Source organism: Oryza brachyantha, chromosome 10 (genome assembly GCF_000231095.2).
Source record: "Oryza brachyantha chromosome 10, ObraRS2, whole genome shotgun sequence".
Taxonomy (NCBI): Eukaryota; Viridiplantae; Streptophyta; class Magnoliopsida; order Poales; family Poaceae; genus Oryza; species Oryza brachyantha.
The window spans coordinates 14,050,699-14,076,251 of NC_023172.2; the positions used below are offsets into that span (position 1 = coordinate 14,050,699).

A 25,553-nucleotide genomic window follows, 5' to 3' on the forward strand; every position below is an offset into this window, starting at 1 on the left:
TTCTTCCCATCTAATTATTCTTTTCGTGATTCTTTCCATTTTACGAAATGCAAACTGCTTATTGGATGGATAAGCTGATAGGGCTTTATATTCTTGCCACCACCCAGAATCAGGTATGTGCCTCTTGCTAAAACGGTGATGGCGACTATATGATGTAGACTGGCGATTTTATTGATAATCTCTCATTTCAACTGCAATCAAGATCTTCTTCTTACATTGCAAATGACTGAAAGAGTAATTTTATAGTGTTGGTGGAGTAAGTGAGTAAACCACACATTCGTAGTGTTACCTCATTTCTCTGAAGAGGTAAAACTATTGCACAAACGAAAACCTGCATAGACGGTAATCTGCTATAAACTTTGCTTTCTGTGGACCTAAATGATGGCAGCATCTATCTCTTTTCTGTTGCTGTGGTGGCAAGGTGGACATCCGGCCAAAAGCATGAATGAGATATAATATCTCTTGAAAGGGATAGAAAAGGAGCCAACCATTTCAGTACAATGCCTTTGTTTTCTAACTGCCGGACTCAGCATTTTCACTGTCAGTATATCACTGAAACAAGTGTATAGGATCCAGTAGTTTGTACACCTGTTGTATTTCCTCCTGTATTTTTCGTTTCCTATCCATGTCCCTGGAGCATATGGCTCAAAACACTACGAATGAGGTGACAAAGAAATCAAGATCATGCAGGATATAAAACTAGAAGCAAGTCCAGGAAAATCTATCAGATACAGCCTTTTTTTTTAAGCAAAGTGTCAGATACAGCCTGAAATTTCATCTGTCCCATATACTGGATCTTTCAGCAATATATACATCTTCCAGCAAGTTCTGAAGTCAGTCAGTTACATCTCATAGTCTCAAAAACTACTGGATATTATTGTTACAAAACCAAAAGGATGAACAACTGAAGAGAGTGCCACTTCAAAAAAAAAAAAAACTGAAGATTGTGGAGGAGAGAGCAATTTACTGCTCATCTTCCAAGAACCGATTAGAGAGCAGTCAAGGATCAAATCAGCTTCTGCAGGAGTACCAGTACCTGTGCCTCTGCCTCCAGTTTCTTCACAGCATCAGGGCCATGGAGTTGAGGCTGGAGAAGCGGCTCAGCATGTCCCCGGAGGTGAAGCTCGGGTGCATGATGCTCCGCTGGAGCTCCTGCAGCCTCCTGAGGAGGAGGACGAGCCGCCGGCACGGCGCGAAGACGAGGGTCAGTGGGATGAGCAAGATGCCCAGCTCCATCACCATCATGGCCGGCCTCTCTCTCCCTCTCCCTCTCCCTCTCAACGATGGCTCTCAGCTCAGCTATGGTGGTGCTGGTGTGCCCCTCGAGTTGTTTATATAGTGGAAAGTGTTGCCATTGCCTCACCCACTATGAATTGCTTTGGACGTTACTGCTTTGGGGAGTGGAGCCTAGCTTGATTTTGCTTTTCCTTTCGGTTTGTGGGGGATGGAAATAATCATTTTGTTCTACTTCTGTCTACTGGCTTTAAACCCATATGGTTAGAATCAAACCAAAATTTCAGTGGCGGCTTTCTTTGCTTTTAGATAACTGTCAGTATTTGCTATTTGTGGTCTTTGATGGCTAATGACTCTTAAATGGTCAGACTACGATGCTATGCATGAATGTTTTATGTTTTTAAAGAAAAAAGTATGCAATAAATACGTCATTTTTAATAGTATTTATAACATTTTTTTTGCAAAAAGGATAACTGGTCCAAGTTTAAAAATACACGTTATGGATTATTTAAAATGGAGCGAGTATATCGTAGGTCACTTTTAAATAATCTCACATTGATCGTAGAAGGATAAAAGACCTAATATAAGTGGAAAAGTCTCATCTTATTGGTTAGTTTTTGGGTGACATACTCTTTGCAATCGAATGATCAGTATCAGAGTACGATGATACTACGACTAGTTCAACAACTTCGGCCCGATAGACCGTGGCTGTGGAGCAGTATACATGTGACCTCACTGTCATTAATTGGTTTCTAGAGTGGGAAATATCCTTTATGATCTAATAGATACTACATGTGTAATCCATTCATCAATAAAATGAATGGATGTGATACCTCGAAGTACAGATACCTCGTGGTATTAAATCGTTTCTGATCGTTGGATCTAACAGTGCACATCCTACTTAGGTAGATCCAATGATGAGAAATGATTTAATACCTTGAGTTACCGGTACATCGAGGTAAAAAAGGAGGAGAGTAAACTCCGGTCTTTAACCTTAAGTGGCAGCACTAATTGTAACCTGTTCATTGATTTTGATCTAACAGTATACTTGATAGATTTATCAGTGAACGTCAGTAGGAAGCTGGTCTGTTGAGATGTACATGTGCGGATATTTTGCGAATCATCTTGGCCTAACATTTGTCCCTTATCATTCTTTAATTAGCATTATGAGGTAGCCTGTGTCGGTCTGCCATAGAATTGATGCAAGCAGAAAATTAGTCCACAGCTAGTTTGGCTTTTCACTATTTTCAGTAGGCATGACGTAGGTTTCGTTGTCTTTGTTGTTCTTCGTAGCCATTCAGTGATGGTATTATAGTATTATATAATCTTTATCTTGTTGAATCTCATTGTCTCTGGTGTCTGTCTTATCAAAGTATACCTCCGTTCCATAATAACATTATTTTTCATTTTTCCGTGTCCGACGTTTGATCATTCGTTTTATTTAAAAAAGTTGTGCAAAAATCTAAAAAAATTAGTCACGTATAAAACAATATTCATATTTTATCATCTAGTAATAATAAAAATATTAATCGCAAAAAAATTTCAAATAAGACGAATGGTCAAACGTTAGACACGGAAAAACGAAAAATAAGATTATTATGAGACGGAGGTAGTAGTATCGTTGGACAGTTGCATAAAGAAGCAACAACCAAAGAGAACAACTTTGCCTGCCATCAGATTGTGACTGCAGTTATACATCACCAATTCACCATTGCATGCCAACAGATTGTGGATGGATCCATGCAAGCAAATGCAATCACATCCCATATCTGTATTTTTTGTCACTATTCATATTACAGCCCCACCTTTTGCCCTTCAGTTAAGAGCACTAGTTTTTGGGTTGCACCTAAAGCTATAGGGACGCGGGGTAACCCACGGATTATATGGCTGAACTAGAGCTGATCACGGATTACTCGGGGGCTGACCGTGACTAATCCTGCCTAAAACTAAAGTCATCCTTTTTTTTTGTGTATGTTAGCATTAGCCACGTACCGCTTTTGTTTAGGTACCTTTTCCTTTTGATTTGTGCGTGTCACACTTAATTGTTAAAGTGATTTTAGTTGGGAAAACCTGTCCAGATTAGCCAAGCACACGTCTCTTTCTGCACATTCTGATCCACCCGAATCTGGATTTGCACCTCTAAAAATCCTATTGATTGTTCTCTGCATCTTGTCAATCGAACTATATCATACATTCATACAATTCCGTAGATTGGAGCATCATTTCGGTTACAGATGATCGATCAAGCGTGAGGAATCATTGCAGAATTGCAGGTGGGGTGATAACGCAATCCCTTTTCTGAAGCTTCTGTTGCTGAACACCAACTCTTGTACCGTTCTGGGAAGCTGCATGCATCTGGCATTCAACCGACGAGCTCCATGCCTATCGATCTTGGAAGATTACGTGATATCTGACGCTGATCTGCTCTACTCCAATTTGGCCCAGCCATGCTGCAGCAACCTGTGGCCTTGCCTGACTTCTACCTGATGGAGTTTGTGTAAGTAAAAACAATTTTTTTTTGCAGAGAAATGCCCGGGTCTTTAACCAGCGTCTATCAACCCCTGAAAAGGTTTTGGGACAATGAAACATTATTGTAAAACTATTACTAGAAAATTAAAAAATACCACTAGAACTGTCATTCTCGTAGTATCCTTACAAAGGTTTTCAATGATAATAATTAGGGAAGAAGGGCGCGAGATAACCGCCGAAGTTCATAGGCCCTGTTGTCCTAGGAAGCTAAAAAAGAACTATCAATAACGTAGCCAAGGTACCAAATCTTGCTGAATTTTACACGGAAGCTGGTGCTATTGCAGCTGTGAAGTCACAGTGATGAGTGGGTGGGTGATTGGTTATAGAAAGAGGCCATGTTAGGGTGATGGTGTCCAGGTGCAACCGTGCAACGGATGTCTTGGTGACATAGCGTACTACTGTACTGATCAGGAGCGAGTCTGACCGGCGGATCAGCCGTGAACTCAATCATCCAAATTCTCCTTATAAAGCCAACCATTCGATCAACGTCGAGTGCTGCAATCGCGACAAAAAAGTGTGCAGTAATTAAGTACTAACTATCTTGTGAGCTTGGTTGATATTTGAAACAAGTTCTGCAAGAATCTTGAGTTTTTCGGTGGAGCCTGTGTTAGGATTTTATCAAAGAGTAGCATTAGAATAATCTGCATAACTTCGAGGAGTTTCATTTTTGTGGATCTTGCCTGACCGTGGGTCCTAACTGACAGCAACATATGAATTTTCTTTTGCAGGATAAGATTGAACACTCCTTGTCATAGGGCAAAAAAACTGTGAAATGATGTAGATTTTCTTTTCAAAGAGAGAATGGATGATGAACCAATCATTTCAGCACTCAAATGGTTCAGTTTTGTAGAAATCCACATTGTGGACGATTTTGCCCTCGAAGAAGAAGACACCTTGCTGCCCAATTCAGCATTTCAACTTTCGAACATCATGAATGTGAGTACTGCAGTACACTGAATCTTCCCAAATTGATCCATAGCTCTTCTCTTGTCCATGCTTAATTTACAATTAGAACATTTCCTTCCTTTTTTTTTTCTATCACTCCAGGCAACAAACAGAAAGCAAGATCATTCAGGAATTTCTTCTATCAGGTTAATGAGAAGGATACATGTCAGAGCAATATAAAGATTCTTCCTTTTACCAGTAAAATTCTGAAGTAAGTCATCTACATCTCAGACTACTGGAGCTAGCTTATGATACACACAAAGATGAGAAATTTACAGAGAATCCTTGAAATCTTCCAAAGGACAAAAACTGAAAATGAGAAAGAGAGGAAGAGCTACAAACACCAGCTTAATTTAGCATCAGCAACAGGGTCAAGGCTTCTGAATTCTGAATCTCTGACTAACTCAACCAACAAAACGCCCCGGCCATATACCTTCAGAGCACGAAGACCATGGAGTTGTTGATCCCGGCGAAGCGGCTGAGCATGTCGGCCGAGGCGCGGCGCCGCGGCCGCGTCATGCTCCGGTGGAACTCCTGGAGCCGCTTCAGGAGGAAGACGACCCGCCGGCACGGGACGAAGAAGAGGGTGAGCGGGATGAGCCACACGCCCAGCTCAACCACCAGCATGGCTCGCCTCCTCCTACCTCCTCGAGCCCACTGAAACTGATGGCCCTGGCTGAAACTGCTTGGGTTTTGGAGTGTGCTTTGCTTTCCTCTCACCCTAATGACGCATCCCGTTGTTTATATAGTTAGATAATAACTAGATGTATATGTCACCATCCTTTACCTCCTGTTTGACAAATTGACAGCATCGACAGAGATTCAGAGTTATCTATTGAATTGAACCCATTTCTCGTTTACTTTCGGTTGTAACAAGGATCACAGATTCAGAGAGTTTTTTTAACAGAGCCACAGATTTCACATATTTTTCTAATGGTTTTCTTTAACCCATTGGGTTTCATCTTACCAGTAGTTAACTTCAGTCTTCAGTGAAAACAGCCATTTTTTCAGTTGAGTGAGACAGACAGAAACATCTCGATCTGATATGTACGACCAATCCGCTGGTGTCGTCTTGTCGCATGGGCTAATATACTAGTAGAATTATTATGAGCAAGCATTTCAGCATGTGGGGCTTCCATCCACTTGATATGAGATCAGAAAATTCGTGGGTGCCGTTGAGTGTCAACAGCTAGCTTTGGCTCTTCACTGTTTCTGGGTAGCCCTGACATAACCTCCTCCTGCATTTTTGGTTTGCCTAAGCCATTTCGGTGAAATCAACGATCCTGTAATCTTGCCTAGTTCGTACTCACTATTTTCTGTCCACCTTGGTATGATTTTTGGTGTGGTATTGCGTAGATTCGTAGTATGCTTCGATGAAGAAGCAACCTCCAAAGGCAGCAACTTTGCTCGCGGATCAAGAGCTGCCCATCTGTGCTTGATGGGAGCAAGTTGTATGCTTTCATGTTCTGTCAGAAAAGTGACAAAGAAATGAAGATCATGGCTGTTCTTTTATCATATAATAGAAAAGTTCGATGGGGAAGGAACTGATATATAGCCCCTCCATTTTTTTTTATTTGACTTTATTGACTTTTAGATTACGTTTGTTGTTTGTATTATTTATTTTTTAAAATACGTAAAATAATAAATCATGTTTAAAGTGTCTTTAGTAGTAAATTTAATCATAATAAAATAATTAATAGCTAATATTTTTGTAAATAAAATGAGACTCGAAAGTTAGCGATGCCAACTTAAAAATTTGGACGGAGTACTAGTAAGATACATCGAATTAAGGGTAAGTCTTTTTTTTTTTCACTTCCACAGGCCGGAACCTTTGAATGTCCCGGCTTAACTACCCATTTTCTTATATTTTTCTCCGGCTTTCTCCATTGTGATTTGCGTGTACATATCAATGGATTGTTATTTGAGTCAGAGTTCTTGTCCGGATTAGGGATGTGCATGTTCCCTCTGGTCATAAATATATATTCTGAACCCCAAGAATCTGGAATCTTGTCAGCTCGACCTGTATCATGCTCCTACTTGCTAATACGAAATTCCTTTGCCTGACTATGTGACTTATAGTTTCAGTTCAGCAGAATCATTGCAGGTGAGGCTCCTCTAGGTTGCGTTGCAGAACACCAAACCTTGTGCAGTTCTGGGACCTGCATGCATTTGGGCTCTGGCCTTCGCTCTTAGTGTTTTGGTTAAAACTTATTTAACGAATAAACTTATAAAAAAACTTATTACTTAAATGGATCTTTTTCATGACACCAATATTATTCGCATCGTCGTTGAACAGGATAGCGCCAATATTATTCACACTGTTCTTCGGAAAAGGACAACACGTATCGAGGACATATTTAAAATTTTTTTAAAAAAAGGATTAAGCTGTCAGAAAAAATATTTATAAATAGATTTTCGACGCCAAATGTCACGTAGGTCTATGCACACGGCTGGTGACCTAGGCCGTGTGCAGCCAACATCTCGCCGCCTGATGATCTGATGAAGTGAGCAGCAGTGACTGATCGATGAGGCGACGACACGCCGCCGGTCGGCCGGCCGGCCGGTGGGCCGTCGCTGGTGAGCGGTGGCGCTGAAGCCTGAATCGATTGACATTTGGCAACCAGTGCCTGAAAATCATGCGTAACTCGGTTCGTGCTTATCCGTCTTTTCCCCGGAAATCTGGAACGATGAAAGGGAAGGCGGTGACAGCAGTGACGCAATCTATGAACAGTTCGACGAGATACCTCAAATTTCTCGATGAAAATGCATTTACGAAATGTGAATAATTTGAGAGCGGATTTGTATAGAGGGCTGGCTTAGTTCATAATTGGGCTTATAATGGGCCTAAATTGTTTCTGCTAGAACGTTAATAGGCCAGGGTTTCTCACTACTGGGCCTTTTCTTATGAGAGATGGGCTTATAATGGGCCGATACGCGGACGGCGGCGGCGGCGGCGAGCAGCGACCACGTCGGCAGGAGAGGCAGCGCCGCGCGCAGCCGGAGATGGCCGCCGGCGCCGGGAAGAGCCTGGACCTCCCCGTGGTGGACCTCGCGTCCTCCGACGTCGGAGCTGCCGCCGAGTCCATCCGAAAGGTGCCCACAATCTCCTCTCTAATACTCCTGCTATTTGTAAACGATTCCGCGAGGCCGCCGCCTGTTTCCGTGGGCGCGGCGGCGGTGGCGGCGGCGGCGAAGGCAGAGCAGAGATCAGGCTTGATCCGTGTGGTGTGGTGTGGTTTGGTCTCTGCAGGCGTGCGTGGACTCCGGATTCTTCTACGTGGTCAACCATGGGGTCGAGGAGGGATTGCTGGAGAAGGTGTTCGCGCAGAGCAGGAGGTTCTTCGAGCTGCCGCTGGAGGAGAAGATGGCGCTGAGGAGGAACAGCAACCACCGGGGATACACCCCGCCCTACGCCGAGAAGCTCGACGCCTCCTCCAAATTCGAAGGTCTCTGCTCGCCGTGTTAAACAACCCTCTTACTCTTTTTTAAGATTTGTTAACAGATCGAATCCTATAATGTAGCACATCACACAGGCCAAGATAGTATATGTCTGTGAATGATGCTTTTGAAAACTGAACTAGAAACCATATAATTCTGGTTTGATCTACCTGAACGTCTCTATCTTCAATAAGTGTAAGATGAATATGATAGATGGTATTATGCCCTGGATTTGACAAGTGCTCACTTCCTACAGTTTGAACAACCACTACATTTCGTGATTTTACCTTCTGATGTTTATAATATACGGTTAAAATCTCTAACTGTGATTTGTGATACAGGAGATCTCAAGGAAAGTTTCTATATTGGGCCTATTGGAGATGAAGGTTTGCAGAATGATGCTAACCAGTGGCCTTCTGAAGGTCTCTCTCCTCCTTTTTTTTTTCTGTAATCTCTTTCCAAAACATAATATGTACCATGCAACTGCACTGTAAATTCTTTCTTTGGCTATAGAGCGCTTACCAAGTTGGAAGGAGACAATTAAGATGTACCATGCAACTGCACTGTAAGTTTTTTATATTTTTTTGCTCTTACTTTTAATTATATGTTTATATTGCCACTTATTTGCTGCCACTACTAGGGCTACTGGCAAAAGGATACTTTCTCTAATTGCTCTGAGTTTGAATCTTGACGTTGAATTTTTTGAGAAGGTTGGTGCCTTCAACTGCCCGTCAGCATTTCTTAGATTATTGCACTACCCAGGTAATCTTATTTCGTACTCCTGTATGTCATATGAAAATTAACAAAGTTATGTTCTCATGATACGCAGCAGAGTGCTAAACATATGCTTGCTGGTCTTTAGGTTGCTTCTTATTGTGTCAGATTTCAGATGGTTGCAGATGGCTTCTTTAACACTGATTGATGCTCAACAAGTTTATTTCAACATGAATGAATGCACTATATGCCATTATAATCAAGAACTTGATATCAGCGTATTGATGTGGCTTTGTTGTGTGGATGCTTGAAAACATCACAAACCTGATCAGTATAGTGAATAGGGAAATTCCTACTTGCATGATCTTAATTGTAATTTTTGTCAAAAATTTCGCCTCATAAATTTATTTGTTGCTTGATGTTACATTAAAGACTTTTCAGTTTGTAAAAATACCTCAATTGTCAACTTTACCATCAGCTAACGGAGCATATTTGCGTGATCTCCATTGCTAAAGTTCAAAGTAACTATCTTGCTATTGCACTGCTGTTTGCTGGAGTATAATGATATATATTTTCTTGTAATTTGAAAATCGATGGTCTTCAAAATAAATTGTGAATTGGTATTAGTCTAAGTCTTAAAGGCTCCTTAGGTAGCTTTTATTTTCTTCATTATTTTGCTTACCTGTTAATATACTGGAAAGTGGCATGCGAACTGAATATCATGAAGCTTCTTCAAGTTGCTTCTAGGAACTTTTTTTCTTCTAAGCTGACTGTGTTCTCTTTTTATTGTGGAGCTAGTTGGGCTTTGTTTTTTACCTCTCCATATAGTTTTTATTTGTTTTGTTTTTAAAATATAAATTAATTTAAAATATAGGTGAAGTAGATGACTCTGATGTTGGCAACTATGGTGCATCAGCTCACTCAGATTATGGAATGATAACCCTTCTAGTAACTGATGGCACTCCTGGTCTGCAGGTACACCATTTTCTTCACACATTTAATTCACCAACTTTAGTTTTGTTCTTTTTTCCAGCTAACCTGTCACTTAAGCAAATATATGTACAAAGGTTTTGGTGGGGATGGGGTTATGTTCCCACCTTTTACCACTTTCAAGCAAAACAACAGCTCTTGTTTAGAAATGATTAGAAAAGTAAAAATATCTGATGTTGTGAGTTTGCAGATTTGCAGGGAGAGGGATAAACACCCTCAGCTTTGGGAAGATGTTCAGCACATTGATGGGTAAATAGTAAATAAGTTTAGTGACATTAGTGAATAATAATTTCAGACGAATCATTGATTTATTCTTAGTACCTGTTGCACCCCTGTTTTGTGTGTTCATTATATAATATTGGGTCTCATGTACCTTCAGGGCCCTGATTGTTAACATAGGTGATTTGCTTGAAAGGTGGACGAATTGTATTTACAGGTACCATCATTTTTTTTCCTTTTGTTGACCTATTCTGTGGTGTTAAAAAAGTTCAAACAAATTAGTTTCAGTTGCGAGTAGTTGCACCAAGAACTTCTGTTTTGTTCTAAATTTGTTATATGACACAATGCTTTAATAACAAGTTGTTTGAGACATCAATATCATAAATAGGTTCGACCATGTCAGTCTGTTTCTGAAATTCTTTAATTAGATCTGTTTTACATTATACCCTTCTTTTTCTATTTTATCTCTAAGAAACGAAAACCTTGTATATGGATTTTGATTGTTCTTGCTCTTATGCTGACCTCTAGGTCTACAGTGCACCGTGTTGTTGCAGTTGGTAAAGAACGATATTCTGTGAGTATTACTGACTGCGGAATTCAGAATATTCATAACGGAGGGTTCTTTATTTTTCCTCTGGGGAACTGAGGGGTTTCAGCTACCACTAAATGCATGTTGTAGTGTTGGATGAACCTCTTCATGTGAAAAAAAAAATACACTGATAATATAGGCTAGCATTCCAGCTACTAAACTCCGTGCTTAATGTTAGTACCTTTTTGGTGCAAACTCTCTTACACATGTTTTTCAATTCTTCAGGTGGCTTTCTTTCTTGACCCAAACCCTGATTTAGTGGTCCAGTGCTTGGAAAGCTGTTGCAGCGAGGCATGCCCACCAAGGTCCTCTTCCTCTTAGGCTTAGCATAAGTCTAGTTCCTTTTATTATGCTTGTTCCTCATATTACTTTAAATGTGATGCATTTTTCAGGTTCCCACCTGTAAAGAGCAGCGACTATTTGAAAGAACGATTGAGCGCGACATACAAATAGTCCTACTTTTTTACTGTTGTAAACCATAAGAACTTAGGATTAACTAAGTCGAATTCTGATTTGGCTGCTGTAGTGCTACATGTCCCTGTTTCACTTGTAGGTAGCCGTGGAGCTATCTTGGACCTGGGCTCCTTTGCTTTGATGCTTGACTGTTTTCATCAAATAATGTGAACTGGATCTACAGGTGTTTTTCCAAAAACACGGAAGATAACTTCACATGGTCAAGCAGTGGATCTACACGTCGTCAGTAACCGTGTGGATACTGGTAACATGTGCCACACGGCCAGACATCGTTCTCCTTGTGCATATTTCTCCTGGCGTTTGTACGTGACCACAGTAGTCCAACAGTTTGGCGGTGTACTGTAACTCTGTAAAATAAAATCTGTAATGATGTGCCATGCTCGATTTGTCTCTCTACTGCTCGACACCTCCTGAACTTTATGGTCACCCTGCGAGCTGTGGACTCTGGTGCTTGGACTAGTATTCTTGCTGACTTCGTAAAGCAACTCCAGCTTGATCCTGGGAGGCAGGTGATTCCATCTCCATCGTTTACATTTTTTTTATCTGTTGACAAAGTGAAGTAAAGCTGTAGTATCTAGATTTGTTCATACCTGATGAACACGTCGACTAATATGCCATCTAGATGTTTGGTACGTTCTGCATGGCAAGATCACCTAGAACAAGGATGTTCTTGTCAGTACTGATAGCATGTCAAAGAGTTTCAAGTGTGCATGCTACAGCTTACTAGCTTGGTCTGAAATGGCAGCTTGTTGGGTGGCATCTTGCATGACTAGTTCAGAGTGGTAAGAAGGATCCATGCAGAAGCTCTCCAGGGAAAGCTCTGAAACTCTAGCAAGGAAGACTGAAGACCAGGTGTAGTGGTCAAGTTGAGATGGCAGGTTAAAGCGACACAAAAACAAGTGACAAGTCTCACCACAACAAACAGGTCAATTGACAGGTGAGTTTAGGTATTCTGCGACTCCTTGCAGATGCGTACATAATTACATGATTACATAGAGACAAGTGCATTAATTGTCTGTTGATTAACCTCGGCATGGCATTAAATACAAACACACGCACTGGTCATCTTGTACAGTATGAACATTGTCATTATTGACAGCGCAAAATTGTTTCGTCAAGAAATTCAGGCTGATCTTTGAGAGCTGCACAGGAGAGTTGCCCGAGTAATTCTACTCCAAGTGAAAGAGATGGTCTCTGAATAATGTCTTTGATTAATTTCGTCCAGTGTTTCTAGACACATGTAGCATATATGTGCAAGCATCATGTATCTTCAACTTTCAACATCCACTAAATATCTACTCGAATTAAACTAGAACTATACAACTAGTGTCAGCATATCACAATTCAGCAACACTAATTATGTTTACATGTGGTATGCTGCAAATCTAACGCCTAACTTCTCCTACCAGTACCAAACCTCAAGGGTCATCTTTTCGTTTTTTTAAGAAAAAAAGCAAACATCATTTATAAATAAAAAATAATTTATAAATAAAATATTTATATACGTGTTCTTAACGATCTAAAAGCAAATACTGAAAAATAAAATACAATGATAAAACATCAATATCAGCTCTAAATTTAAGATTAAAAGTTCAAATTTTAATTTATAAATATAAATCGAAGCGAAAAGATAAGGGTGCTGGGAAATATTAACTACAGCTAGTCTTTTTTTGCTGGAATAAATGTAGCTGCACGCAAGGCAGCTTAATTGCAAGATTAATTGGCAGTGGAGAAGTGCATTACGATGTATAATTAGATCTTACCTGAACAAGATGATCATGCTTAATATCCTTATACAACTAATTGCAAAACCGGGTGCTGAGATGCGACATGAATGAACAGAAAAACATGAGGCGAGTCTGCTGATTAATGGATTGGGACGTCAGTGGAATCTCCAGACTCCCACAAGTTCGCATAGCAAGCCAGCCAATAGGACGAAATATAATTAGTTGAATTTGCAGTCAACAGACAAAAAAAAAGGTTGATTTTCCATTGACTTTTCAAAGTCAACAGGATACTTACGTACACTATACACAGAACCCGCAAATGTACTGCCTAACCTCATTAACAAGACAGAAACTAGCACCACATCCCGTACCCCACTAAATTCTTAATGTAATATTAGTCGACACTAGGATTTAAACCCTAGTGAATAAATTTACTACCCCGTCTTAAAATATTAATTTTTTGAGTGTACATGTCCAACGTTTGATCATCCGTCTTATTTGAAAACTTAAAAAAAACTCAAAAAATTAGTCACACGTAAAATACTATTTATGTTTTATCATCTAATAACAATACAAAATTAATCACAATTTTTTTCAGTAAAACGAATAGTTAAATATTGTATCCAAAAAATAAAAAATAAACTTATTTTTGGATGGAGGTAGCATGTACATATGACTCTACCGCAGTACAGACAATGTTACCTTAAGAACTCAATTTTATCATTGTGTATTAATATTAGATGTTAAGTATGTTTCACCAAAAATATGCATATCATCAAACAAATGCATTTTATTTAAATTTCTTAACAGGTTTTTAACGAAGTATCATAATTTTAGTGTTAATTTGTACTACTATCACTGCCTTCTCATGCAGTAATACTAGGAACATAATGAGATGTATTAAAAGTTATGCTGGAAAATAATGCATTATCTAGGCCAACACCACTTGAAGGAACGAAAACACTATTTTACTTATTAAAAAAATCATATTTAGATAGTTCCTTTGAGAAAAGTAGTACAGTTTGACCTTGAATAACTAGGATATATAGGTTCATGATTATTATATTGGGTATTTATATTCTCCTTCCTTTCCGTATTACAACAACATTTGGGTTTATGTAAGTCAAAATCTTTAAGTCTACAACACCAAATTAGTCTTATTAAATCCAATACGAATATATTTTTCTAACATATTTGTTTTATGTTAAAAATATTATTGTATTTTTCTATAATAGTGATTAAATTTAAACAAGTTTGACACAAATTTATAAGTAACCTAGGGATCGGAGTATTTGACATTGAGAAAAGTATTTTTATGTACAAGTCCCATGGTGATTGGACGGCCGATCCTCCAGTGGTGGCAATGTCAACGATTACTTTATTCAACGTTGTAAATAATTAATGGCAACGTAATTTATAAGCTGGGTGCAAGAACTGGCTTTCAAGCTTCAAATGTCGTAAGTGGTTGGATCATCAACAATTTAATGCATAAAATACACTCTCTGTATTTTCATTTGATGTCATTGACATTTTTATCTATGTTGAATCATTTATCTTATTTAAAAACTTTGTACAAATATATAAAATTATAGGTCTCTCTTGAAGTTTTTTAGTAATAAATTAAATTATAAAAATAATTAATAATTATATGATTTCTTTTAATAATAAGACGAATAGTCAAATATAGACCTAAAGTTAAAAGAACGTTAAATAAAAACAAGACTAATAAACAGAGCAAAGATAGATCGATCAGGGGCAGCCTCCACGTACCGTTTCTGAACACACCAATAAATAAAGTCAAATAGTTGAATAATTGCCTAAGCTGCCAGGTCAAAGCAAAGCTATTTGCAAATTTCTTCCTTGCATGTACGGAGTCTACTCAGTTTTTCGGGTCTGTGGGCCTCCCGATGTGGCTCACTTCTACCGTGGACCAATGGCTAAGTGCGCACATAGCCTGATAAGATTTAAGCAGATTGGTGCAATCTTTTGGCTTACTTTATGAATAAGCGAAACGTCATATTTATAACAAAAAGTATTTAATAAAACTTATATATGTGTGGTTTTATTAATCTAAAAGTCATGACTAAAAAATAAACTACTATCTCTGTATTTTTGTTAACGCCATTGACTTTTAGTCCACGTTTGACATTTTGTCTTATTAAAAAATGATATAATTATTAATTATTTTGTTATAATATGGTTTATTATTATAGGAACTTCAAGTATGCTTTATAATTTTTGTATATTTGGATATAAATTTTAAATAAGACGAACAGTCAAATTCAAAAGTCAACGGCGTCATATAAAAAAATATGGAGGAGTACGATAAAAAACTCTAAAATTAATTTCAAATTATAAAGTTAAAAAATTAAATTTGACTTATAAACATAAAAAAAAAGATGAGGTGCTAGTTTAAATAATTAATAGACTTGCCATAGATGTTCATCAATTTAAGAGTTCCAATTGGATAAGCACATTCCCACATTTTAGGAGGTCAATGCCGCATCTTAATATTTTATATTTTCATGATGTGTATAGGGATTATGTACATATGTGTAGTGTCGAACGGTACATATATCTAGATAGTTTATCTTCGTCGATCATAAATTATACAACCTTCATCCCAAAATAAACGAATTTATGAGTTTTTATAGAATATTTTGACTCTTCATCTTATTTGAAAAAAATTATGATTAATATTTTTATTGGTATTACATGATAAAACATGAATTGTACTTCACATGTGACTAATTTTTTTTAATTTTTTAAATAAGACGGATGATCAAACGTTACATACACAAAACTCAGAATCTTTTTTTTTTGGACGGAATAGTATTATTTTTGATACGGTTGAAGTCAAACTTTTAAAATAGAAATATTCACATGGCTGGACAGATACATCGATTTTTGTATCAAAATCTGGGATAACAGGACCCATGTAACTATATAGATTGTTCTCGTCTAATCACAAGATCAACACGGGAAAGACAAGCTTGTTAATTTCTGAAATGATATCCCTACGTAACTACTTCCAAAATGGCAATAACTAATACTTATATTCATCCTCTGATAGAGAGCAATTATAAATTCTCCAAAACAAGGGAAGTATCTTCTGCTTACTCCAACAAGAAATGTTTACGTCTTCAGAGAATTGAACTTCTTTTGCAGCAAATTAATTCATGAATCATGATAGGCCGTTGTGACAGTTTTATCGAAGCTAAATTCATTCTTAATCAGTTTTATGCTTGGTTATCTCTGTAAACTCTGTTTGCAGCCTTGTTCTAGATATGAAAGTTGATCATATATTGTTTGTTTCAGATGCATATTTTGGAATTTGGATAATGCATGGTTCAAAATTTAGTCTTTCTAGAATCTAGATATGTCAGACACGTTGCTTATTAAACATGCACTATTACAAAATGAATTTAGCTGACCTTCCCTTTTACTCCTGGTACGTTAAACAAATAGTTGACATTTCGGTTGATTTGAGAACAACATTGAAGTCGAGTATGTTGTACATCATCGTACCTGAACATTTGTGTGCAATCAAAGTTAATTTTCCGAACAAGATCGTGCTAGAATTTTGTAATTACCATATGTCACATAATAGTATTAGCTAAGTGCTAAGCATCGATGGTCACTTCTGACAACTCGAATACTAGGAAGCTATTGCTAGCGCGGTAAGTAATTAAAATGTCAGCATATTAGTTGACCATCCAAGTCATGGCATATTTAAGTCACTGGCCAGAGGAATATGTATTGATTTTTGTAAGACATATATTATATATGTCTCACATTTTGAAAGTATTAATCGATTCAATCAAAAAGATACTCCGTTCTTTATTGTAAAATCTTTTAATCACATCTATATTTATCTCTCTGTGTGTATCTGTACTACTCTAAAAGAAGGTAATGGTGGTGGCAGGGAATCTACCATCCACCAAATATATTATATATTGTCTTACCAACTACCTCTTTATATATAAAAAATATTTTAAAATAGTCATATAGGTTGATTCTATGTTTTATATTCAAAATACAAGTTCTGAATAATACTAGCATACATATAAGAGCAATTATCCTTGAGTAGGTACTATGAGGTACCAATTCTCATACACAATTAATAAAAACACCGTTTCTCATCATTCTATTTTTAGCTTATAAGCCGCTGCCAAACTTTTAATTTTGAGCATTTTTCCTATCCTTAAGAAGGTATCATGAGGTACCATTGTTTTCTATGTAAAATTTAGTACCTTTTGGTACCTTACTTATGGTACCTCCTTAAGGATAGGAAAATGCTCTTTAATTTTAAAACTTAATTTTGAGTTGGTATTGATTTTTTATGGTAGGGTATTACATTGACTTTAAACGAGAAATAATATATCTTTATAGGCAACAATGGAGTACAATTTACTTTACTACTCAGTCTTGACCCATAAAATCAGGAAATTACTACGCTGTCACTTTATTATTATAAGGGTGACGACTAGGTAGAAACATTAAGAAAACAAATAGTACATATATGCAAAGGTCAAACATAAAATTACTAATTTTTAAAACATGATAATGATCAAGTCGGACTTTTCAGCTATTTTTTTTCATCGGAGCAGGTCCAACATTTCGATATATATATATATATATATATATATAAAGAGGAAAGGAAAATAATATTACAGAAAATTAAGCATTGACTTAATTTCATTAGTCCCTCTATGTACAAACTTCCATTATATAGACAAACTGCATCCAATAACATTCCTTGTCTTCGTTACTCCGACAGCGAATTTTACAATCTCAGCAAGATCGAGACAACCTAAAAAACTGCTAAAAGTAACAATTTTTTTAAAAAAACATTTATAAATTATTTGGTGGAAATTACTTAATTAATCAAGTGTTTTTTGCGTAAACCCTCAACTCTCGAGTATAAATAAGATCCTCGCTGCTCATGTTCTCCTCGTCCATCCTCAAGCTCTCATCTTTCTCGATCATCATCACTCGATTTGTCTCCTTCAATCCAGACACCTCGAGGCGACCATCCAAATTAAGCAACAAGCTCAATTGCAGCTTGCACACGCGTAAACTCGGCCCGGCCGGCCGAGACGACGACGACAACGCCGCCGGCCGCTGCGCAGCTAGCTGGAGCTGTGGAAAAGAGACGACGAGCTGATCCGTTCTAAAGATCACTAAACTAATCCATGTCCTGTTCTTGATCTCTCTGTTGAATCGAACGACGGACATATCCATTATTCCGGCCTAGCTGCAGCTACAAAGGTAGCGGCCGGCTTTGCTAGGGTTTTGAACTCCATCTTCTTCCGCGAGCTGGTTCTTCTCCGGCCAAGGGCAGCTAGCTGCACACGTGCAGCACAGGACAGGAGGTGTGTACAGCTTGGATACTGCCGCCGTCATGTGTGAGGGCCTCGTTGACGGGCGGCTCCTCCAGGCCCCGTGCAGGTGCAATGCAAAGAACGACGGCGGCGGCCACGTCGACGGTCAGCACGGAGCTGTCGTGGTCGTGGTCGTCGTGCCAAATTCGGAGACGTGCGAGCCGGCGCCGGTGTTGGAGGACAGGCCGCCGTCGGTGAGGAAGGGCGGGGCGGTACTGGAGGAGGCGGCGGCGATCCTGCGGCTGTCATTGCCGATGATCATGACGGCGCTGATACTGTACGTCCGGCCGATGATCTCGATGCTGTTCCTCGGCCGGCTCGGCGAGCTCGCGCTCGCCGGCGGGTCACTCGCCATCGGCTTCGCCAACATCACGGGGTACTCCGTCCTGTCCGGCCTCGCCATGGGGATGGAGCCGGTGTGCGGCCAGGCCGTGGGCGCCAAGAATTTTCCCCTCGTCGGCGCCACCATGCAGCGGATGGTGCTCCTCCTCCTCGCCGTGTCCGTGCCCGTCGCCTTCCTCTGGACGAAGATGGAGCCGCTCCTCCTGCTCTGCGGCCAGGACGCGGCCATCGCCGCCGCCGCGCAGCGCTACATTCTCTTCTGCCTCCCCGACCTCTTCTTCCTCTCGTTCCTCCACCCGCTCCGCATCTACCTCCGCACCCAGTCGATCAACCTGCCGATCACGGCGTGCGCCGCGCTCGCCATCGCCATCCACCTCCCCATCAATTACCTCCTCGTCACCGTCCTCGGGCTCGGCATCGAAGGCGTCGCCCTCGCCTCCGCATGGGCCAACTTCAACCTTGTCCTCTTCCTCCTCGCTTTCGTCTACGTCTCCGGCGTGCACCGCGACACCGGCGGCTTCTCTCTGCCCCGCAATCTATTCAAGGACGTCGACGGGTGGATGCGGCTGGTCAGGTTGGCCGTCGAGAGCTGCGCCAGCGTCTGCCTCGAATGGTGGTGGTACGAGATCATGATCCTGCTCTGCGGCCTCCTCGCCAACCCCAAGGCCACCGTGGCGTCCATGGGGATCCTCATCCAGACCACGTCGCTGCTCTACATCTTCCCGTCGTCGCTCAGCTTCGGCGTGTCGACGAGGGTCAGCAACGAGCTCGGCGCGAACCGGCCGTCCGCCGCGCGCGCCGCGGCGAGGGCGGGGCTGGCGCTGAGCGCCGTGCAGGGCCTCGCCTCCCTCGCGTTCGCCGTGGCCGTGCGCCGCGCGTGGGCGCGCATGTTCACGTCGGACGCCGACATCCTCGCGCTCACGGCGTCGGTGCTCCCCATCCTCGGGCTGTGCGAGCTCGGCAACTGCCCGCAGACCACCGGCTGCGGCGTGCTCCGCGGCAGCGCGCGCCCCAAGGACGGCGCGCACGTCAACCTCGGCGCCTTCTACGGCGTCGGCACGCCCGTCGCCGTCGTCCTCGCCTTCTGGGCCGGCATGGACTTCAGGGGGCTCTGGCTCGGCCTCCTCGCCGCGCAGGCGGCGTGCGTGGCGGTGATGCTCGTGGTGATCCACCGCACGGACTGGGACGTACAGGCCAAGCTAGCCCAGGTGCTCGCCGGCGCCATTGACGTCAACGGAGCCGGTGTGAATGACGCGGCCGCCCACGTCAAGGTCGCGGCGCCCCACGGCGACGAGGACTCGAGCTTGCTCATCACCGTGAGCGGCTGACCGGAGCAACGCCGTGAGAACGACGGCCGTATGAACCACGGTAACTAGCTAGCTAGTCCACCGATCGTGCGTGTGAAAAAACACGGAATTTTCAAGAGTCCGAACTTTTTTTTTTTGGGGGCAGCTCGTATCGTACTCCCTTCATATATTTTTTTATATGACCGTTGATTTTAGGTCCACGTTTGACCATTCATCTTATTTAAAAAAATTATATAATTATTAAATTATTTTGTTATAATATGATTTATTATTATAGTAACTTTAAGTATGCATTATAATTTTGCATATTTGAATATAAATTTTGAATAAGACGAATGGTCAAACGTAATCCTAAACGTCAACGGTATCATACATAAAAATATGGAGGGAGTATATTTGAACTGGTATATGTGTACGGTGTATACCTAGTATATACATACGTACGTGTCAGTTATGGCAGAAAAACACCTGAGCTTAATACGAGAAATAGCTTGGTGTTTGCTGTAATTACATCATTACATGGCACTAATTCGAAGTATAGAACAGTAGCAGGTAGTGTTAAGCGAACTAATCCACACGTAGCTTGTCTTCAATTTTAGTAGGTGGCCTGATGGCTCCTGTATTTTTGTATATTTTATTCTTTTCCAAGGTTATATATTGTCATTGATACATATACTTGTATATGTACACACAAACTTTAGTATTAAGTGAAACTTAATTTGGCGATCTTTATATCTAGCAGCAGTTCTTGTTACATCATTATTGTATAATTGTGGAGTACAATGACGGTGAAAATCAATATGCAGCTCAAATTGTCATACAAAAAATTTGAAAAATTAAAATTCATATCGTTGTGTTATATATCCACAATGTAAATTCTATCAACTTACAAGGAAAAATATAAAAATCAAACTGAAGTTATGATTGCAATTTTCGTATTCTATTTTTTCAATCTGGTTTGTGTCAAAGTCTGGGACCATTTTTTTTTGGAAGGGATATACAATGATATATATTCAATAAATACTTACCCACTTCGTTCCAATATATAAGTATTTCTGATATTTAAATTTTATACCATAATATAAGCTTTGGTACATTGATGCTCATGTTTCTAATTATTTAAATGATTCTAGAGCCAATCAGATACTTGGCAATGAACCCAAAGTTCTAGAAAAATAACCACTGAAATAACTAAAAGTAAATCTTTTGACATCTACTTACTTTTTACTGCATAACTTACAAATGATAGCTTATACTTTGGAACATATATAGTAATTTTTATAGTTAAAAAATGTAGAGCTTTGTTTGGGACAGAGGTACTGTAATATATATAATTATCTATATTGTCTAACATTTTGGCAGTTTTTAGAAGGGTTAAGGGAGGGGAGATTCTCCATCTGATCAATCTTCTTTTCTCTTGCCAGTTGTGGATACATATTACAGCGGGTAGGTACGAGATTAATTATGTTAGCACTTTTTATAATTATTTAGACCATGAAAATAACTTAGCTCATCCTTTGTCCTAAAATTATTTTATTTTTCTAGTTTGAATTTTAAAAAATAATATTGTTTTGGAACGCACAGAATGAAGTACTTAACATTGTTTAAAAATATAATAGAAGATGTGTATCCAATTAATTCTCATACATCATGCGTCCATCCCATGAGACCAAAAGGCTGTATAGAATACGTTATTTGACACATAATGTATGGTTTCTCTGTATTATAATGTGATTTTTTTAAAAAAAATTTCCTGGATTCATATCAATAATAATGCATCTAGACGTTATGCAAATCATATATATTAATCGATCATAAATCTAATAAGACAAAAAGTCATACAATATAAAATCAAGAAGGAATAGTGTAACAACTAAACAATTAGTCCATTATGCTAACAAGATAGTGTGTATACAAATATAAAATTAGATGCACCTCACACTCAATTCAACCCCTGTCCCCTTCCACGCGGTAGCTAAGCGAAGCGAAAACTAAGAGCCTACTACCTAGCGATTTCGGCCGCCGCCTTTATTTGTTAATTACTACTAATATTTTCTTTTATTTTTCTAACTTGATGCTGTTGAATTTTTTGACCTATTTTATTTAACTTTTTGTTTAAATATATAAAATTATAGATCATTCTTAAAGATTAAATTTAATCACACCAAAACAATTAATAATAACAAATATTTAAGTCTAAATTATACTTGAAATTAACGACGTCAAATAGAAGAGAAGTATTCTAATAGCCGCAGTAATTACAACGCAAAGCGATGGATCAATCGAGGGAGCTAGCTTACGCCCGATGTGACGTAGGCGCTTACGCCTGCACACCATATCGATGGATCAGGTGGCGTCTGATGTGATCATAATATGGTCACTGTTACCTACGCAGGCGCCGCTAGCTTGTCGGCCGGGGTCGCTGCCTGCAGGCTGTCTTCCCGACGGCCGGCAGCCTGCGCAGGTGAGAACGCCGCCGTCGGAATTAGCCGGCCAGCTGTTATGTCGGCAAGCTGAACGATCGATGACTTGTATTATTATTATTATTATTATTATTATTATTATTATTATTATTATTATTATTATTATTATTATTATTATTATTATTATTATTATTATTATTATTATTATTATTATTATTATTATTATTATTATTATTATTATTATTATTATTATTATTATTATTATTATTATTATTATTATTATTATTATTATTATTATTATTATTATTATTATTATTATTATTATTATTATTATTATTATTATTATTATTATTATTTGGTGGCAATTTGGCTTATGCCGACGGACGGGCGCCACATGCACGCCTGGATCGAACCTAGCTTCAACGCCGCATGCCGCTGTACGTATATAAGTACGTACATGCTGGTCATCGTGCATGGCATCCGCTCCTGATCACACGCTGACCACTGGGCCCCACTTTGTATGCTCAAGCCCTGGTTAGTTCACAAAAATTTTTGTGTTCACCGGTCGTATCAAATCTTCGTATATATGTATAAATCATTATATAGTTGAAAAATAACTAATTACATAGTTTGGAAGAAATTTACAAGACAAACCTTTTGGTCCAAGTAGTTAATGATTAGACATAACTGCTACAGTAATTTATACGTGCAAATGACGGATTAATTAGGCTTAAGAAAATTCATCTCGCGGTTTTCTGATACCATATGTAATTTATTTTTAAATTAGTCATCAAAATAGTCTTTCAATATATATCCGGTCAAACATCGGAGGTGACATCTAATCTAAAAATTTTCGCGAACTAAATCAGCCCTCACTACCTTTATTATATTCCAACTGATCCACGGACGTAATTCCTCTCTTGTTAGAGATAATCAGCTCGTAAATGGGGAGCACAGAAAAATTGGTGAGATTATTTTTACAATGAAATGAAACTTTCGTTATGAAAAATATGTAGTTAGTATGATTATGTCTTAGCAAATATGTTAGTAGTTAGCACACGGTGTCGGAACAGACTCCAGTATGAATATTTCCATCGCTTTCACTACATTGGCTGTGATCTTACTTTGCCCAAGCTGCCTGTTGTTGCTCATTGCTTTCGTTAACCTGCTGCCAATTTGCAATTTGTTTATTATATGTTTTCTTTGTAAAACTAATCATACGTGTCAGCATATATAATTATGAGCCCTACGTAATATAAATAGATCGATCGTCTACGTATTGCTGCATCTTTGTGTACTTTGAAAAAGAATCTAGCTGATGTATGTACGTACGTTTGGAAAAAAGGATTCTCCGTCGTTAATTCGACGTACGTACGCTTTCGCTTTCTCAACTGTATAGCATGTCAGCGTCGTCAGTCGTTTTTCCCTTAGACTTCAGCTATATATCACAGCTTAAAAAAAGTGCATGTAACGTAAGCAGAGTTGATTAGGCATCTTTATTTTTTAATTGTATAATGCGAAAGTGAATATGTGTACGAGTTTATGCTTTTAAAGTAAAGTGGTATCGGATCTTAAAGGATAAGAGCACCTAATGGATCAATAACAGGTTGGATTAGAATGGCCCCACCCTGACCCCAAAGCATGGGTCGGGAAAAATCATCCCCCATCCCTAACTCACTGGCCCTCGATAAGGGCCCTGCTCTTGTATGGAGGAGGAGGTCGAGCCGCCATCTAGTGTTGCCCATCATCGTGTGGAGGAGGCCGAGCCGCGACCGCTCACGTTAGATGGAGGAGGAGGCATGGGGAGAGAATGACGGTTGGGAGGTGGGAGAGTGAGGAGGCGACAAGAGAGAGGATGGTTGTTAGGAAAATAGACGTATAACCGAGAAACAGATTTAATGTGAAAAACCCTTGCGGGAAAAACCACGGGCGCCAACCGGCAATAACCACTGTGAGGTGATGATTACAATAGCAAGGGAATACACCGGGTTGTCGCCCGTGGTTTTTTTTTCTGTAAGGGTTTCCATGTTAAATCTGCTTTCTCGGTTATCTGGTCAATTTCCCTAACAATGGTGTTAGACTGGAGAAACTGAGGTAATGAACATACGAACCGGTAGGATGCAAAATAGGATTATGGTTTGTTTTATCTATTGATTGGGCATATTTATAAGAGCAATTTTAAAGTTCAACAAAAAGTAATAAGAAATACCTCGAAGTACCAGTACCTCGCGGTACCAATAAATCATTTCTGATCGTTGGATCTAACAACGCATATCCTACTCAGCTAGATCCAATGGTGAGAAATGATTTGGTATCTCGAGGTATTTTTTTTTGGACCGGAGCAAATCTCTATTTATAAATATTTAGACTATTTTAACATAATTTCGGATCCCGACCCTGCTCCTCCACGGGAAAATATTTTCCCCCGCCCTAGCCCCATCGCTGCAGGTCCCCGCTAGATCCCGGGGGCCATGGATGAAATTACCAACCCTAAGCATCTCTAATAAACCGAGGCAAACCTAACTCTTCAAAACATTATGACTACACGTGTGAGTGCATCCCTGATCCCACCGCTTCTATCATGCTAGGTGGTCAACCGGTTTATAGCGATGAGGAGGCAATAGACTTTGTTTGGACTTGGTGATGAATTGGCAGCGACGGTCAAGAGATCTAGTCGATGGAGTCCAAAGGTAAGCATGAGGAGCAAGTGACCTAGGGAGGTTGTGTAAGAATTTTTTTTTATTTTTTAAACTTTTTTGACAAATGATTTTATTACTTTACCTCCGGAGAAAATATTTTCATCACAGGAACCTTTTGGTCATGCCACCAATATTGGCATGACCAAACGGCTTGTCACGTCATTATTGGTGGTGTGACAGCATTATCTTGCCACGCCACTGACATTGGCGTGGCAAGACTACCACACCATGCCACGTTGATTAGGTTGCTTGATAGCGTTGTCTTGCCACGTCACCAGCATTGACGTGATCAAAAGGTTTAATTTTTGAAAAAAATTTGCCTGATGGTTTAGTAATAAAATTACTTACTAAAAGGTTTATTTAATAAAAAAATTGTTGTGTAAGGAGGAAGCTCATGTACGCAGGAGGTTGCAACAATGTGGGGACAATAGGATGAAGGTGAGGCCAAGAGCTAGATGTGGATGCAGCGACGACTTGGGCACACGCACTTGTAAACAAACATCTAGATAGTGGCAATGGGGTGAGGAGAGACTGAGGTGG

The 25,553-nt window shown here is 39.6% G+C and overlaps 2 protein-coding genes across 2 annotated transcripts; both read left to right on the forward strand.

Moving 5' to 3' along the window:
- The first annotated feature begins 7,632 nt into the window (after positions 1 to 7,632).
- On the forward strand, positions 7,633 to 11,613 carry LOC102720366 (2-oxoglutarate-Fe(II) type oxidoreductase hxnY). Its single transcript, XM_006662464.3, has 11 exons — positions 7,633 to 7,800; positions 7,958 to 8,153; positions 8,487 to 8,567; positions 8,659 to 8,710; positions 8,786 to 8,907; positions 9,734 to 9,834; positions 10,040 to 10,098; positions 10,229 to 10,285; positions 10,597 to 10,642; positions 10,883 to 10,962; positions 11,050 to 11,613. The coding sequence occupies exons 1-11, from the start codon at positions 7,711 to 7,713 to the stop codon at positions 11,108 to 11,110; spliced, it is 945 nt and encodes a 314-aa protein (XP_006662527.1). The 5' UTR covers positions 7,633 to 7,710; the 3' UTR covers positions 11,111 to 11,613.
- A 6,649-nt stretch (positions 11,614 to 18,262) lies between these two features.
- Positions 18,263 to 19,912, forward strand: LOC102720640 (protein DETOXIFICATION 49). The gene has a single exon (XM_040528027.1). It carries the CDS (start codon positions 18,263 to 18,265, stop codon positions 19,910 to 19,912), a length of 1,650 nt encoding a protein of 549 aa, XP_040383961.1.
- Positions 19,913 to 25,553: the final 5,641 nt, after the last annotated feature.